The sequence below is a fragment of the Moschus berezovskii genome, chromosome 3 (genome assembly GCF_049115385.1).
Source record: "Moschus berezovskii isolate FMDL1 chromosome 3, NW_MosBer_1.0, whole genome shotgun sequence".
NCBI classification, from domain to species: domain Eukaryota; kingdom Metazoa; phylum Chordata; class Mammalia; order Artiodactyla; family Moschidae; genus Moschus; species Moschus berezovskii.
The window spans coordinates 46,072,963-46,091,516 of NC_142462.1; the positions used below are offsets into that span (position 1 = coordinate 46,072,963).

General features: G+C 34.3%; 1 protein-coding gene across 15 annotated transcripts in view; it reads left to right on the forward strand.

The window, feature by feature from the left end:
* Positions 1-18,554, forward strand: part of CACNA2D1 (calcium voltage-gated channel auxiliary subunit alpha2delta 1) — a 545,949-nt gene that overhangs the window by 459,684 nt on the left and 67,711 nt on the right. For all 15 annotated transcript variants that reach the window (XM_055420634.2, XM_055420636.2, XM_055420637.2 and 12 more), the window contains 4 exons: positions 10,456-10,534; positions 11,384-11,433; positions 12,597-12,686; positions 17,433-17,510. In XM_055420634.2, the coding sequence (XP_055276609.2) occupies positions 10,456-10,534; positions 11,384-11,433; positions 12,597-12,686; positions 17,433-17,510 (297 nt within the window). The remainder of the gene's footprint in view (positions 1-10,455; positions 10,535-11,383; positions 11,434-12,596; positions 12,687-17,432; positions 17,511-18,554) is intronic.

Genomic DNA, 18,554 nt, shown 5'->3' on the forward strand with positions numbered 1-18,554 from the left:
TTAGGGCTCAACCATGTGCATGAGACTGCCTTAAAAATGGTGCCAAAACCAAAATGAACTCTATCATAGATTCCAAACAAATGAACAGAGGAAACTGACACCAGACACAGAGTTGAAAGATAATTCCCAGGTCTAGCAAAAGTAAAGATATTTAATGTTCTATAGATTAGCAGAGAGATTGGTTAGCAGTATACAGTTAAGATAGTCTCAGCTATAAAATTGTTCTTGGATTCTTAGGTTAATTCTCAGAATTAATCAAAAAGACATTAAAAAATCTATAAAATGAAAATTTGAAAATAGCTAGTAAACTAAATGGGAAGAACAAATGAAAAAACACATATGATAGATGTGGAATAATTTTGTAAAATAAAGAATGCATAGCTAAAAAATTATAATTGCCTGACAATAGATGCTTTAATTTTTTATATTCTTTCAAAAATGATTGGCAGTCTTTTCTGTTTTTTGTCACATCCTGAAGAGAAATAATCTGTAGCCTACAAAAATCGAAAGCAAATCACAAATGGCTAAATCTGTATATGTGTTTTATACAGTAAAAGTGAAAATCATCAACTACTTTTTCAACACATGGTAGGAAAAATAATTCATGGGAAATAATTCATTGCCTTCTTGGTAGTCTCTGCCTAGCTTCTCCATCAGGCAAGAATGAAGCCTTTGGAAGGAATGTTGAAACCTCTGATAATAGAGGATATTCAGACTTGTAGAATATTTAATACTGTTTAGAAATGCACTGCTTTTAAAAATTTTCATGTAATTTGGCACTTTCACCCATTTCCAAAGGATTTTCAGTTTTATAATGGGAACTATAGCTGTGTTCATAAACACCAAATATATTACTTGTGCTAGAGTTAAGGTATAACTAAAAACAATAATTTTAAGTAATATTGGCCCTGCTAATAGATGATCAACTTAAAGTTCATGTCATGTGCATTTGTGTAGTGTCCTTCTCTGATAGATTTGTTTACATTGTGTTCTTAGAAGAAATTAGTATTGATCATTCATTACCTAAACTAAGGAACAATTTCTTTGGGTTTGAGTACTTCCATACATTTTACAGAGTCCTTAATTTGATGGCTAGAACAAATCCATTGAAAAGTGAGAATAAGTATTACATTAAACACAAAGTATATTACATGACATAGGCCAAAGAGTGCCACAAATACACTTGAAATAATTTCTAGGTAGAATTGTGCCACCTAAAATTGGGATTGCCTTTTGTTGATGTGAAGTCACAATGCCAGGAAGGGCGTTCTGTTCTGCTTTTCCTGAGGCTGTCTTCTCAGATTGAAAGCTCTGCTTGCCATGTAACTCCACACAGAGATCTCTCCAGCTCAGACTTTCTAGAGTGGTCCCCTTTTCCTACACACTTCATTATTCTCTATTTCAGTACCATCTTTCCTCTTTGTTTTCTTTCTCCCAGATTACCATTTTAAAAAAGTTATTTTAATTATATACTTATTTACATTATCTTGAACTCTCTTCTATTAAAAGCTCTAAGAGGTAGGGGTTATATCAGCTTGTAAACCTGCCATTGACTCCTTAGAGGCTAAGAAGGGCTTGATGCACAGTGGTTGCTGAGTAATTACTGAAGATGCCCAACATAAATGAATAAATGTAAATGTGCAATAAATAATCTCCTATAGTAAACTATATATGAAACATTCATATATGATACTCAATAACTTTGACCTTTTACAAGAAAATAATTTAAAATTATATTTTTTCCTTATAAGTGGAATGTTGTTCAGTTGCTGAGTTGTGTCCGACTCTTTGAAACCTCATGGACTGCAGTGTCCCAGGTTTCCCTGTCCTTCATCATCTCCTGGAGTTTGCTCAAACTCGTGTCCAATGAGTCAGTGATGCCATCCAATCATCTCGTCGTCTGTCATCCCCTCTCCTCCTGCCTTCAGTCTTTCCCAGCATCGGGGTCTTTTCCAGTGAGTTGGCTCTTCTCATCAGGGTGGCCAAAGTATTGGAGCTTCATCTTCAGCATCAGCCTTTCCAATGAGTAATATTTGGGGTTTAATTCCTTTAGGATTTTCTTGTTTGGTCTCCTTGCAGTCCAACGGACTCTCAAGAGTCTTCAAAACCACAGTTTGAAAGCATCAGTTCTTTTTGGCACTCAGCCTTCTTTATGGTCCAACTCTCACATCCATACATGACTGCTGAAAAAACCAGGCTTTGACTAGATGGACCTTTGTTGGGAAAGAAATGTCTTTTTGTTAATATGTTGCTAGGTTTGTCATAGCTTTTCCTCCAAGGAGCAAGTGTCTTTTAATGTTATGGCTACAGTCAACATCTGTGGTGATTTTGGAGCCTAAGAAAATAAAGTCTGTCACTGTTTCCATAGTTTCCCTATCTATTTGCCATGAAGTGATGAGACCAGATGCCATGATCTTAGTTGAATTTCAAGGCAGCTTTTTCACTCTCCTCTTTCACTTTTATCAAGAGACTCTTCAGCTCTTCTTTGCTTTCTGCCATAAGGGTGATGTCATCTTTATATCTGAGGTTATTGCTATTTCTCCCGACAATCTTGATTCCAGCTTGTGCTTCATTCAGCCTAGCGTTTCGCATGATGTACTCTGCATAGAATTTAAATAAGCAGGGTGACAATATATAGCCTTGACATACTTCTTTCCCAATTTTGAACCAGTCCATTGTTCCATGTCCAGTTCTTCTTGACCTGCATACAGGTTTTTTAGGAGGCAGGAAAGGTGGTCTGGTATTCCCATCTCTTTAAGAATTTTCTGCAGTTCGTTGTGATCCACACAGGCAAAGGCATTAGCATAGTCAATGAAGCAGACGTAGATGTTTTTCTGGAATTCTCTAACTTTTTCTATGATCCCACAGATGTTGCAATTTGATCTCTGTTTCCTCTGCCTTTTCTGAATCCATCTTGTACATCTGAAAGTTCTTAGTTCACTTACTGTTGAAGCCTAGCTTTGGAGGACTGAACATTACCTTGTTAGCATGTGAAATGAGTTCTGTTTGAACATTCTTTGAACCCCATAAACAGCGTGAGAAGGCAAAAGTGGAATGTAGAGTAAAATTAATGTTCCACCCTTGCATATGTCATTGTAAGAATTAGGGAGAACCCACTCTAGTGTTCTTGTCTGGAGAATCCCAGGGATGGGGGAGCCTGGTGGGCTGCCGTCTATGGGGTCGCACAGAGTTGGACACGACTGAAGCGACTTAGCAGCAGCAGCAGCAGTGTTCTTGCCTGGAGAATCCCAGGAACGGGGGAGCCTGGTGGGCTGCCGTCTATGGGGTCACACAGGGTCAGACACGACTGAAGCGACTTAGCAGCAGCAGCAGCAGCAGCTGTGATTCATGGGATCGCAAAGAGTCAGATACGACTGAGCGACTGAACTGAACTGAAGTTCATATAAAAAATGATTGTATTGATGCCACCTCTCCTTTCATACTAATCAGTCCAACACATAGTTTTTCATGAGTATTCTCATTATTTGTGTCAGTGAAGTATTTAGCATTACCCAAGAGGAACATCTGAAATACGTATATCACTTATGTTGTGACCTCTCAGCTGACAATAGTCTCTGCAGAGCTAAATTGCTTAGAAATGAAATGTATCCATAGCTTCTTCCTCTGTTATCAAATCCTGTCAGTGCATGCAGATAGAAGGGGAACCTGAACTTACTCCCTTATAATCTTAATATGCAAGGATGATTCATTGTACTTGTTAACATTTTTAAAAACCAACATAATCCCAAGGGCATGTATCTTTGTTGTGTACCCACATGCAAGACTTGTAAGATATCAGCTAGGTCTTTAAGATCATGTAAGCAAAAATGACTGCATTTTGTTTTCCTTTTTAAAGTTGCTTGGTGTGATTTACTTAAACTCACTGATCACTTACTAAATTTGTTCCTTTGTCAGGCCCTGGGAAATTCCATACAGGCATATCTTATATGGACACAGCGGCATTTAGACAGTATCATTTTCTTTGGAGTTTATTCTTAAGTGCAGTAAAGCAAACCAGATTTGTCCCTCTGGGAAGGTATTATTTCAAGTTAAGTTCTTTTTGAGGTATGAAAATGGAAAATGTTACCTCACTGAATTCTGATAGTTTGACTATAGAAGACATAGTAGTCATCATCATGTCATCTTTATTACTGTAGCTAATATTTATTGTGCTTATAATTTTCCATATAATACAAAAGCTTTTCATGTATCACTTCATTCACAGTTGTAATAGCCATATGATAAAAAGGTTTTTATCACCATCAACATCATCCCCATTTTGGAAATAAGAAAACCAAAATTTGAGAAGTTAACGAGCTTGCTGAAAGCTATACAGCTACTAAGTGGCAAAATCAATCATTTAAATGTTTTGCAGTCCAAATTTCGTAACCTCATGTGGAGTGTGCTGGCTAGTCCTGTATCTCTCTCTCCAGGGCAGCCTTGGGGCCATGCCAGTCATCATTTGCCCACCCAGGATCCTTCCTTCTAGTCGGATAGGAAGACTTCACCACTAAGGAACATGCTTCTCACAGCTTTAAGAGGCTAAAATGGATTAAACTAAGCCATCAAATCTTTGCAGACTTACAAGAACCTTTCAGATCACTGGGCTTTATAAAATAAATTAAGTGTGAAAGGTACATTTGGATTTATGTCATAATGCTATAAACCTAGAGATGTGGGTTATTTTAAACGCTGTGGATCCTGGTATACTTGTGAATTATGAAAACGACTGTAGAATTTTCTCCTAAAATATTCAGTCCAATCTAGTATTTTTATAGGCTTATTGCCAAAAATTTTAGTACACACAGTAAATTAATAAAACCTGTTTCTGACATCATTTTTCTAACATGATTCGATAGCTGAAGTTTTTATTTTAGTTTTATTGGCTTTCTTTCTTCATAGTCTCATTTCCATTATTCCTTGGAGATTTGCCTATTGTAAATTAAACTTGAACTCTGGGTAACTGATAATTGTTGAGGTGACAGTTTCCAGTAACTGGGTTCTGCTGGGAAACAAGAAATTCCTATGGTTTTTAAAATAGGTTGACCCTGTGGTTTTGGAAAAATCTTAATTGAAGACAAGTATTTTTGTCTTCAACAAACAAGACAAAATAAAAAGCAGAGTAACAGAAGTCTAGAACTAAAGGATACATCAGTAGCGTATTATAAGAAGCAAATCAGTAACCCAACTTGCTGGTAATTAAAAGTTTTCTCTGGTCACATAGGCCAGGCTTAACATGTAAATTATAATTCAAATTTACATTTTGGAATTATAATTTTCTGTTCAGAGAAAAAATGATTTTTGAACCAAGTGAAGGCCAAATTATATAGATTGCAACTAATATTAGAGATTGATTTTTAGTTAAGTTTAATTTTATTAAATATGTTCTCAAATTGCAGTTTCTTTTTTGAATATTCTTATATAACTAAACATGAGTCAATAATTATTTTTTTTATTCTCTAAGAACAATACAGCATATAAATGATGTGTATTATACACACTTGCCTGAAGAAATTTGCTCATTTCCATTAAAAAGACTATGTAACAACAACAAAAAAAAGATTATGCATTTACCATGATATAAGTGTAATGAAACAACCCATAATTATGAATACAAGGCTTCTATCACTCTGGTTTTGGCTCTACTGTTATAATGAACTAATTTATATATCAGATGATATCAAAGTGTGTCTTATATCCCTCTGGGAAATCATTAAGACCACTCATTTAGCTATTTAATTTTTTTTCATTTAATATTTATTTTCATATCTATATAAAGTACTAAAATAGATACAATAGTGCAATCCTGAAACTGTTTTAACCCAGTCCAATATTTATTCAATTTCTAACTTCCCATATTATTTCTGTTAGATACCTGGACTCCAGCAATGTGAAAAATATTTTTCAAAGCCATCTATAGCTATGTATTTCATATATGACCCTCACAGAAGTGAACATTCTAAAACATGGCATATATAATATCAACCAGTTCAGGATCATTTAACAAATTTTCTAGGAATATTACACTTAGAACAGTGAGTCTGCAGTATGTACTTGTTCTATGGATCTAGTGTTGTGATTATAAATGTACTACTAGGCATAAGTAAAGGAATTTTTTCTCCACAAAAGCTGACTTTGCTTTCATGGAGGCCCAATTTAAAGTAATTTACTTAATGGAAACTTTAGATGAAATATTTAGCTTGTGTGACTGCACATTAAGTGTTTCAAGGTTTTGTTGTTATTTTTTTTTTTTTAATGTCATTTTATTTGTTTTTTCTGTAAGACCACGTAAGTACACTAGAAAGAAAAGACCTCTGAAAATACACATCTTTGAGAATGTAATTTACCTTAATCTCTAAATTGTGCCTATTTCAAGGAATCATTTTATTATTTTATTTCCCCAAATTTATAGCTAAAGAAGTGAAAAACATCAGACTGAGGGGACAGCAAACCTCTCTGAAAACTTGGCATTGGAGTTAGTTCATTAACTCTTCCACAGGGTGGCAGTCATATAGTGTGGAAGAGGAGAAATGAAAATAAAACTCCCCAAGTGGAAGGTTAGAGTTCAAAAATTATTTTTTAAACTTCATCAATTCATTGTATATATGTACTATGAAATGTTGGATATCACAACTGATTATGAAATCAATCTAGTTAAAATCTTATTACATAGTTAGTTCACATGTTTAAAGCAAAGACAAAAGTCAGCGTGGGTACAGCACCTGGGATTGAAGTATAATATTCATCTGGATCTTTTCATTGTCATAGAAAGAATTAAAAATTTATATTAAACTTTTTATATTTTATTTGAGATTTAAGTAATATTAATGTGGATTTTTTTCTTTGTCATAGAAAGAATTAAAAATTTATATTTGATTTATATTAAACTTATACTTGATATGATTTAAACTTTTCTCAATCAAATATATATATATTTATCAAGTCATTTTAGAAAATTCTAAAATAATCTATAAAATCATTAATTATTTACATGCATATGTTTTGGGTGTATGTATGTCTACCAAGAGACCAAATAAGTATTTTAGATATACTAGAAAGATTTTATAACTATTGTAATAGTAAGACAGTTGCTGAAACTATAGAAAGGTTGAATTTGTAATTTTTAAGATTTTAGTAACCATTGGGAGGATGTTTTCAGAAAAATGTCTTTAAAAACATCTAGTATAAGGCAAATATAATTTGCAAAGTGATTAAAAATTATACATTTGTAATATGGGAATGATTCAATCAGTTCAGTTCAGTTGCTCAGTCGTGTCCGACTCTGCGACCCCGTGAACCGCAGCAGGCCAGGCCTCCATGCCCATCACTAACTCCTGGAGTTTACCCAAACTCATATCCATTGAGTCAGTGATGCCATCCAACCATCTCATCCTCTGTCGTCCCCTTCTCCACCTGCCCCCAATCCCTCCCAGCATGAGGGTCTTTTCAAATAATGCATCCTGCTGCTGCTGCTGCTAAGTCACTTCAGTCGTGTCCGACTCTGTGTGACCCCATAGATGGCAGCCCACCAGGCTCCGCTGTCCTTGGGATTCTCCAGGCAAGAGTACTGGAGTGGCTTGCCATTGCCTTCTCCGTAATGCATCCTGCTGCTGCTGCTGCTAAGTCACTTCAGTTGTGTTTGACTCTGTGTGACCCCATAGACGGCAGCCCACCAGGCTCCCCCGTCCCTGGGATTCTCCAGGCAAGAACACCGGAGTGGGTTGCCATTTCCTTCTCCAATGTGTGAAAGTGAAAAGTGAAAGTGAAGTCGCTCAGTCGTGTCCGACCCTTAGCAACCCCACGGACTGCAGCCTACCAGGCTCCTCCATCCATGGGATTTTCTAGGCAAGAGTACTGGAGTGCCTTGCCATTGCCTTCTCCGTTAAATAGGCGCTGCTGCTGCTGCTGCTAAGTCACTTCAGTCATGTCCGACTCTGTGTGACCCCATAGATGGCAGCCCACCAGGCTCCCCCGTCCCTGGGATTCTCCAGGCAAGAACACTGGAGTGGGTTGCCATTTCCTTCTCCAATGTGTGAAAGTGAAAAGGGAAAGTGAAGTCGCTCAGTCGTGTCCGATCCTTAGCGACCCCATGGACTGCAGCCTACCAGGCTCCTCCATCCATGGGATTTTCTAGGCAAGAGTACTGGAGTGGCTTGCCATTGCCTTCTCCGGTAATGCATCCTACCTGTATTCAAATAGCCAAGGAAGGACCTATGTGATAAATGAATAAAGATAAGAAGAAAAAGTAAATTTAAAAAATTGTGTATTAAACTTTTATTAAATTATAATTAATTATGACAGTGTACCCTTTGACACCCAGCTCTGATTCTAAGTTCTTTAATTTGAACAATATCTGTCTGAGGTTTCCATGTAGGCCAACAATTAGGGTCAGGCAAAACTTCTGTAGTAAAACAAAGCGATACATTTTGTTGTTTTTTACTAGTGTGTTTTTTGCCTGTGTTGTGTTTATTTGGACTGTTTGAATAACATCAGTCAAAATATTCACCTGGTGTATGTCTATGTATGTCTAGCCTCCGTGTTATTAGAAATGCTTGATTTCTAGGGATGTAGATATGTAATAATAATTCATTTTGTCTTATTCATTTATGTCCTTGTACTGAAAAGTACTTTATGAAAACCATTTTATTGGAATACTGTGTGGTAAGAGAAACAACAGACAGAGCAGTGCTTTAAATTGAAAATTTGAGACATGCTTTCAAATGTTAATCATGAAAGTGATCCCCAGGTGCTTTCTAGAACATCTGGATTGTTTCCATGTCCTGAATTCACATGACAATTGTTTAAGGTATGGCAATTAAATTGAATTATCAGTAGAGTGGCCAACCCCGTTCATAAAAATAATCCATTTAGGAGTAATTTTAACTCTGTTAAGTAGTAACATTCCACTAAAATGCATATCCCCCAAAATGACCAATTGAATATTTTAGGAAATGAAACTAGATTTTTGCATTTTGAAGGATTAAGGGAGAGAGGGTAGTAAGTAACACCAACTTGGGGAGCAAGAGAGGGTAACACCAACTTCTGTTAAGCTAGAACCAGTCACCTGTCTTTACAGTTTGGGGTGATTAAAACTCTGATGTGTTCACCAAATGGTTTCTTGCATAACTAGCCAAGGCAAACCTGGATGAATGGCTTGAGTGAAACTTTACAAGTGAAACAACAACCTCCCCAGTGTACTTTCTGGGGCAAGGGTTGTTATGATGTGATCTCTGTGTGGCCAAGACCAGCAAAAGAACAGAGACCAGATGTGGAATCTCTTGAGATTTGTGCTCTGCAATCATGTGCGAAAGATGAAACAGATGAAACAATTAGTAAATGTCAATTCAAGCAGTCAATCGACATGAATTAGGGAAAAGCTCTTAACATAGTTCAAACCAGACCATGAATTCATGGAAAAGTGCTTTTCTGCATGTTTATCTTTAGAAAAAGCTAAACTGTTGAACTTAGAGTATTGGTTTACTCTGATTACTAAATTGGTAAAAATCAGTATAAGTCAAGTAACCGTTCTATTAAATGTTTGTTGACCTCATTGAATTTATTTTCTATACTTTTATACTATTTAAATTCAGCGCCTTTCAATGAATATATAAATTAAAATAATTAAACAGTATCGCAATTACGTTTTAACATATTTGCATATTAGAAGTAGTCAATATTTTAATTCTTTTAAAAAATGCTTGCTGCTGCTGCGTCACTTCAGTCGTGTCCGACTCTGTGTGACCCCATAGACAGAAGCCCACCAGGGTCCCCCGTCCCTGGGATTCTCCAGGCAGGAACACTGGAGTGGGTTGCCATTTCCTTCTCCATTGTGTGAAAGTGAAAAGTGAAAGTGAAGTCGCTCAGTCGTGTCGGACCCTTAGCTTAAAATATTTATTTATATGTTCCAGTCATCTTTTATAGAAGTAAGTCATATGACTAACATCATACTCATACATGTGCATATTAAATATTTTCATGATGTGAAAAGTAGTGAAACTATCATTAAGTATAATGCTCTAAGCAAGTAAACGTAGATTTTACTTTCTATATAGATTTTTGTAACCTTGTACCTATTAAGTAGGATTTTTTTTTTTTGCAATGACTAGATAGATATGTGCATAATATGTTTTAACCAGGTGAGACAGCTGATGTTGGGTTGAATCTGAAAGATGCCATTTCTGCTAATGAAACCTTAGTCATGATCCTGCCACAGAATTGGGATATGATGCAGAGCACCCAAGTACTAACTTAAATTTAGTAACTAAAGTCTATATTTATAGTAGATTATGTGGTTTCTCTCTGGTGCCTTCCTAAGTGATTTAGAGGCCTCAATTTTCTTGTCACATTAATTAACTGAAAAACATGCTTTTATTTATCTTTTATTTTAGCTCTTTTGTTTTGCCTTTCAATTAAATTTTATGCAGCCTAACAGATACCCATTTTTAAATTCATTAGGTCCGTGTATTCACATTTTCAGTTGGTCAACATAATTATGACAGAGGACCTATTCAGTGGATGGCCTGTGAAAATAAAGGTAACAAGTCTGTTTACATGACCACATTTTATTATAAGAGATGAATTTAGTAGTTGTTACTTCTACATATTATCATTTAAAATACTCTAAAGTTGTAGCTAATTTTTAAATCGAGGCAAGAATAAGATGCAGAAGATGTTTTCTCTAGAGAAAACACACAAGAAACTTTGACATCAGTGTTACATTACATTATAGTATTACTTTGACATTATAGTGTTATATTTTATTGAATTTTACTAGTGATTCTGATCAAATATAACTTTGCATGAAGAATTAAGAATCAAATAATATCTGAATTGTGTAAAACTTAGATATCAGAAAGTGTAACATATGTACTTTTTTTCTGAGTGGCTAAATTATTTTTTTAAATGTCTTATACACTCCTAGATAATTCAGACTTTGTATAGTGAACCTATATTTCATTTATACTCAGAAAAAAATGTTATTTGAAAAATGACACATGACAATAGCAAGAGCCTAGATTTATTCTCAAAGTTATATTTTGGCAGATATAAAATTATTAGATATCCATCATTGTATACTTTTAATTATTTCTCCAATGAAAATAATTTTAGATGATAATAGGTTTCCTACTGCTTTCTAGAAAAATGACATTTATTTTATACAATATAAGAAATGTAGTGAAGTTTCTGATAAAGCTTGTGTATTTGCTATGAATTTACGTTAATCACACATTTTCCAAACTGATCAGTGGTATTGATATTTTAGTGTTTGCTGAATTAGAAGTACTCAGTTTCTCCTAGAAAGCCATAAAATAGTTCTGTGTTTTTTATTATATCATAATATGTAAACATATAAATCTGTTGTGTATATATGTGTGTATTTCAGGTTATTATTATGAAATTCCTTCCATTGGAGCAATAAGAATCAATACTCAGGTATGGTTATTTAAAACTTGTTTAAAGTGCTTTTTCAACCTAAGATATTTCTGTGCTCCTTTAAATATGCTAAATATGAAGAAAATAGTTAAAAATGAATAAATGATTGATGTATTACATGAATGAATAATTCATACTATTACATTTGTAATAAAATAATGAGTATTATGGTAATGTATTGGTTTTTATTTCATTAAAGTTCCAAGTATTTTTAAATATCTGAAACTCAAAGATGTATAATTCTGTTTTTCTTCTCCTACTTTAAAAACGTCATTGAAAATAAATAAAATCAGTTTACTAACAATCTCATCATATAATTTCAACTTGTTTCTATGGCACATCATTTAACTGAGTTTCCTCAAATTATAGATTCAACAAAGAAAATTAAACAATAATTATTTGCAACTTACAACAGAAGATGGTTTTTCTACAGCCATTCAGTTGAAAACATTCTTGTTAAATAGGTAGATTGAACCAATAAGTTAATAAATATATATTATCTTTAAATATTCATAAATTGCTGTTTAAAATCATTTTTTAGTTTTAAACACAACTGAAAGTCTACAAAATAGCTAAGTCAAAATTTAGCCCAAATAACGTGGCTTTTGTGGAAATGAATACTGAATATGTTCAGGTTTGAAATGAAACAGCAGCTGCATTCAAGCCTGATGTCTAGTTTTGGCACAGTATTTCATTTATTTTTGATATGTTTAAATGTAGTTTTGAATTTCAGCCAAACAATCTGTGATATGAAAACAAGTATGTGGCTGCTTTATTATTTCAAATTTGCTCAGTTCCATCCAGTAAATCGCAGAGCCTTAAATAGATTAACATAAAACAATTCACAGGGAACTTATTTCACTTATCCTTGGCTATACCTCAGAAAGAAAATGTTTTGTTAGGAGGAAAAAAAAAAACTGGGGTAGATACATTGTATAAATAATACAGGTCAAATATTGTTAATTCTGAGTATGCAGACATACCATTTATGGAGTACCCAAAGTAGAAATTGAATGATTATATGCTTAACACTCTTAATAATTTTAATTCCATCTTCACTTTTACCTCCAAGTAAATTTTTCTGTGTGGAGTTTTTTTTTTTTTTTTTAGAACTGCATTCCTAGTTATCAGCCACTTAAATTTTTTAATGTGTTTATATATAGGAATATTTGGATGTTCTGGGAAGACCAATGGTTTTAGCTGGAGACAAAGCTAAGCAAGTCCAGTGGACAAATGTATACCTGGATGCACTGGTAAGCTAGGCTGTTCAACCAAAGACTGTTATAACAAAAGCACACAGCTAACTTCTATTTCTCTCTAGCTGCCATTTCTCTTTTTCTCTTCATGAAACCCTTTCAGAATTCGTTCTATCACAACCTTCTTTGCTAGAATTTACATAATTTACTTAAAAATCTAGACTTGTGTGCAGTAGAGAACCAGAGAAGTAAAGTGTTATTTTTCAGTTGTCATTGAGGATATAGAGTTTCAAACCTCAAATCTTGAATTTAAGATCATTCTAGTAACTTTGTGAAGTTTTATGTAAAAAAAAATCCTAAAGTCACGTGAATTAGTAGATTTTGAACAAGAATTGTGAAGAAAGTATTTTTAAAGTAGATTTCAGCTAGCAGAAGCTTGTAGTTCAGATGGCAAAGAATCTGCCTGCAGAGTGGGAGACCCAGATTCGATCCCTGGGTTGGGAGGATCCCCTGGAGGAGGGCATGGCAACCACTCCAGTATTCTTGCCTGGAGAATCTCTACAGGGTCACAAAGACTCAGACATGACTGAGCAACTAACACTTCCACACTTTCAGCTAACAGGAGTCTGTCTGCTGTCTCCTCCATATTTGAGATAGCGTCCATATCTCAAACCAGACTCAACAAAACTCAGAAGTACTTGCAATTAGATAAACAAATATCTTACCCCACCCTGGAACAATCACAATCCTAATCACTTCTTCATATTATAATATCTTGCTTTAGTCAGTCAGTTCAGTCGCTCAGTCGTGTCCGACTCTTTGCGACCCCATGAATCACAGCACGCCAGGCCTCCCTGTCCATCACCAACTCCCAGAGTTCACCCAAACTCATGTTCATCGAGGCGGTGATGCCATCCAGCCATCTCATTCTCTGTCGTCCCCATCTCCTCCCGCCCCCAATCACTGCCAGCATCAGAGTCTTTTCCAATGAGTCAACTCGTCACATGAGGTGGCCAAAGTATTGGAGTTTCAGCTTTAGCATCAGTCCTTCCAATGAACACCCAGGATTGATCTCCTTTAGAATGGACTGGTTGGATCTCCTCTTGCTTTAGAGTCAACCCCAAATATTTATGGAAATAGCCCATTGAAGTGATTCAGTCTGATGTGAAAAACAAAAACATGTTAAGTTGTCCACTGTACAATGGGAATTGTAGTACATGCCATCATATTTCAGAGCAGTGGTTCTTTCTCAACTGGGGGCAGTTTTGCCCCTCAGATCACTTGGAGATATCTATAGGTATTATTGATTGTCATGACTGGGATAGAGTTTGCTACTGGCATCCAATGAATAGGTGTCAGGGATGCTGTTAGACATTCCCATAATGTACAAGAGAATCACACACATCCCCAATACACTCATGCGCGCGCACACACACATACACACACACACACACAGAACAAAGAATTATTCAGCTCAAAATGTCAATAGGGCTGAAATTAAGAAGTAATATTTTAGTATAACTTTTTCTTTCCTAATATGAAAGTTATAAATAGTAATAAGATTTATTCATATGCTTAACTTAATTAGAGAAGACTTAATTAACAATTTTGCTAGTGTAACATCCGAGAGACTTAAAATACTAAGCCCTGAAAAATAGATGCTGATTCAGTGACCCCTTTTCCTACTTGGAGTTTAATTATATGCTGATACTACTTTCCTGAATACAGTGATGAACCCACAGGGCAGAATGCAATCTATTTAGAAAGAATTACTTATCATTTGGTTCTTGTAAAATAAACATATACAGGAAGTTTAGGAGAAAAACAGGCACTATTAGCAGCAGCCTTGCACGTAAGAATGATAAAATGAAGCTTGCTTACCTCAAGCCCTTGCTAAAATTACTGTCCAATGTTCCTTCTTGACATCACATATTTATTTAAGGTCACATGGTCATCTGAAGCTGTGGTCAAAATGTTTCACGCATTCATATCCATCACAGGACAGAGTATGATAGGAGGAGTCAATAATTATTCCCTCTTGTATTTCCTATGAACCAGAAGTTCATTAACCAGCTTGTCTGCATTGTTGGTAAGGTTCTTGCAGATAGCATAAATGACTTTAGGAAGCGATTTTGGTTCTGAGTCTGCTGTTCTGCTAGCTGAGACTAAATGTAAAAAAAAAAAGAACAAAAATGAGACACATTAATTGACTGGTCATCAGTGGATACATAGTGCATTCTTTCTTCTAACTTAAGACTCAAACATGACCATCTTTTATTTCCAATTACTTGTTTATAGTCTTTGCACATAGCACATTCAAAAAATAATCTGGTCAGATTCAGTTATTTTAAAAAAAAAAGGTAAAAGTACTGCAAGACAAAATATAATAAATATAATGAGAAAAATGGAAAGAATTCTAAAAATCAGAAGAAAGAGGCCACATATTTGGTGATAGAATAAGGTTAAACAGATGGTATTATTTTAGCTAAATATATGAGTCTAGGTAAGGTTTCTACAATTGGTGATGTGTAGAGAAATTACAGAAAGGATTAGCAGTATGAAAATTGGACAAGTGCTATGTATATTGAAAGGATGATACTTTGGTCACTTTTGCAGATAATGGAAGATACCAAGACTGGGACAGTATTGGGGAGGGTTCATTTTATTTGGGAGATAAAGTAAGATTCTTTATGTTAGATGAAAAGAATTGCACTCTGGAAACTAAATATCAAATAAATTCCAAGAGAGAAGATATCTTGTTTTATTTCTCTTAGTTCTCCAGAAACTTGCACAGTGCCTTGGAATTGAGTGCAGTTTATAAGTTTGTCTAATATGTTAGAAGCCTTGTATCTCATTTGGGAGCATATATTACCATATTTAGAAAAAATTTATGGTATTCTGTATAAATATTAAAGTGATGCAAAGAAAAAGATTGCTTCTATTTATGCCATGTTACCATTGCTAAGATTGTGCGTATACTCAATATATACACAGTTGGTCCTCCATATCTGTGTCCTGTGTGTATAGGGACAACCATTGCAGATTGAAAATATTTAGGAAAAATATTCAGAAAGTTCTAAAAAGCAAAACTTCATTTTGCCAGACACTGGCATAATGTTTACATAACTTTTACATTGTATTTACAACTGTTTACATGGTATTTGCATTGTAAGGGGCTTTCCTGATGTCTCAGATGGTGAAGAATCTGCCTGCAGTACAGGAGACCCTGTTCAATCCCTGGGTCAGGAAAATCTCCTGGAGAAGGAAATGGCAGCCCACTCCAATATTCTTGCCTGGAGAATTTCATGGACTGAGGAGCCTAGTAGGCTACAGTCCATAGGGTTGTAAAGAGTCGGACATGACTGAGCAACTTCCACTTTACTTTACTTTACCTTTTTGCATTGTAAAAGGTATTATAAGTTATATAGAGATGATTTGAAGTCTGGAAGGATGAGCATGAGTTATATGTAAGTAGTACCCAGTTTGTATAAGGGACTTGAACATCCGTGGATTTTGGTGTCTTTGAATACTAAGTTTATAAATTATCTATAATCTGACACTATTTGAGGTGGAAATTTTTCATTGCAGATATTAATTCACATATTCAATTAAGAATGTTTTCATGGTCAAATTTTCTTCCTTCATACTAAATACAAAGTCACCATGCCTATCATGCAGCCAACTATATGTCGTCATTTCCTTAATTTTCTTGGTCCCAAATAATTTGATATCTTGTTCTGCTGAAAGTGTATGATTGTCCTTTTCCACTAATTCAGTTTCTACTGTTTTTGAGCTTCCCATGTGTATAATTAATAATAAGCCATAGCCTAAACCATTTTCTTTATAAGACTGTGCTGTTTCTAGAATTAGAACAAGAGTCAATAGATTTGGATTTGGGGTCATTATTCACAAAAAGATTACTAATAATTTATCAGTAAATTCAGAATTTTCAACAATAATTTTAAAATAACTTTAAAGAGTAATTTTGTTAAAAAGTAGTTCTGACATGAAATATTTATAACATAAATATAATTATTGCAGATGACAATCATAAAATGCAACCTCTGACCTGAAAATCATTTTTTTCCAACTAATCTCTGTGGATTCATGTAACATATGAAATTATCTACATGCTGATTAATACTGTGTGATAATTTTTGTTCTACTAAACTGCTTCATGACTGGACTTTCATATTTGATTATTGCACCTGTTTGCATCATCTCACTTTGTCAAAACATTCATTTTTGGAGAGCATATAGAAATGTTGCTTCTTTTGAACATCATAATGCTTACCTAGAATATCCTAGAAATGTATTATCAGTAGTATGTTTCTTCTGTTTATAATATTATTCTGCTACACATCTGTGATTTAGCCTGAAGCCTTTGGCTTAGGGCATGAAAAAATTTAAGAATGGAGCTGAAAAATAAAAGTTAAATCATTTGAAACAATATTTTAATATCACTCTGTTCATAGTGGCCTCTGATATTAGGTAGACTCACTATGAAAAAAAGAGAGTGGATGTACAGGGTTACTACAAGGTTTAGTGTAATTTGACTTTTCAAGTTATTGCAATTCTCTCTTAAGAGTATTATTTTAGATGTTGCATGCTTAAAGAACTGACTGATACTACTAATTTCTAAGACATTTATTTCATTAAATAAGCTTTCAAAATCAATTTCTAATTTTTATGACTGTTTATAAAGCAACTAAAATAAAGTGTCAGATATTGAAAAACTAATGCATAATGACAAAGTTTAAATTGTTATTTGAATTTGACTTTTTTCTGTGAATCTATTTTTAGGAACTGGGACTTGTCATTACTGGAACTCTTCCGGTCTTCAACATAACCGGCCAAAATGAAAATAAGACAAACTTAAAGGTTAAAAGTTAATTGATAAAATTAATAATAATAAATGATAAACTATGACGTTGAAGCTCAGTGTGGATAAGATATTTCTATAAGGAAATACATACAACGTAACTGTCTCATGAGGCTGAAAGTAAAAGTCAGCAGCTGTCTGTGTGATAACCACTTGGGAAAAAGGAAATGCAGGAAAAGTTCTCAGTTCCCCCAGAGACAAGATTCAGCTTAACTCTATTCAACTGTGACTTGACAAGAACACAAGTTCAGGATCTGGGAGTAATTACTGCTTGGACCAGAAAGTTCATTTGGCTTTCCCATAAGATGTTATGGAATACATGATAAATGGGCAGTACTACTGTGTGCACATTTTTAAATGCGTCTAAGATACCCATGGAGTTCAGGAAAAAAAAAAAAATCCAAAGGGAAAAAAAATAATATGGTAATGTTTATATCAGATATATATAGGTACCTTTTTAGGATTGCTCATCCTCCAAGTCCCATTCAAGAAATTTTTTTTTTTTAATTATCATGTAACTTAAGGATATGATTTAAATGAATAGTTTTCTTTCTGTTTTTTCTCTTTTAAGATTGAGGGAAAAATGCTTAATGAGTCTTATAAAAATACTTAACTTCTATAGCGCTGGCGTTGTCAATGCACCAACCTAAAGTTCTACAAATGTTGAAAAATATATATCTTGTGCTTGTTAAATTATCTCATTTTAAAAAATACTTTTGATTTAAAGTAGGTTTGCATTCCTGTGTCTTAGCTTGCAATAGAAGGAATTTAAAAATCTAAGAGAGTTAAGAGTTTTAAATACTAAATACTAATTTTATATTTTGGCTGACATTCCTGATTTAAGGGAAATTTACTTCTAGTTTATAATATAATGAATGTTGCACTTAAGCATTATTTGTTCACTTATTATAAATTTCAGTTGAACTCCTTATTTTCATAATGTGGCCATAGAAAAAATTGGTATTCCTCTTTGAGGGGCCATTACCATTCTTAAATATCTTCTGGTTCTAATTATCCTAACTCATGAAGGGAGTAATTCTCTA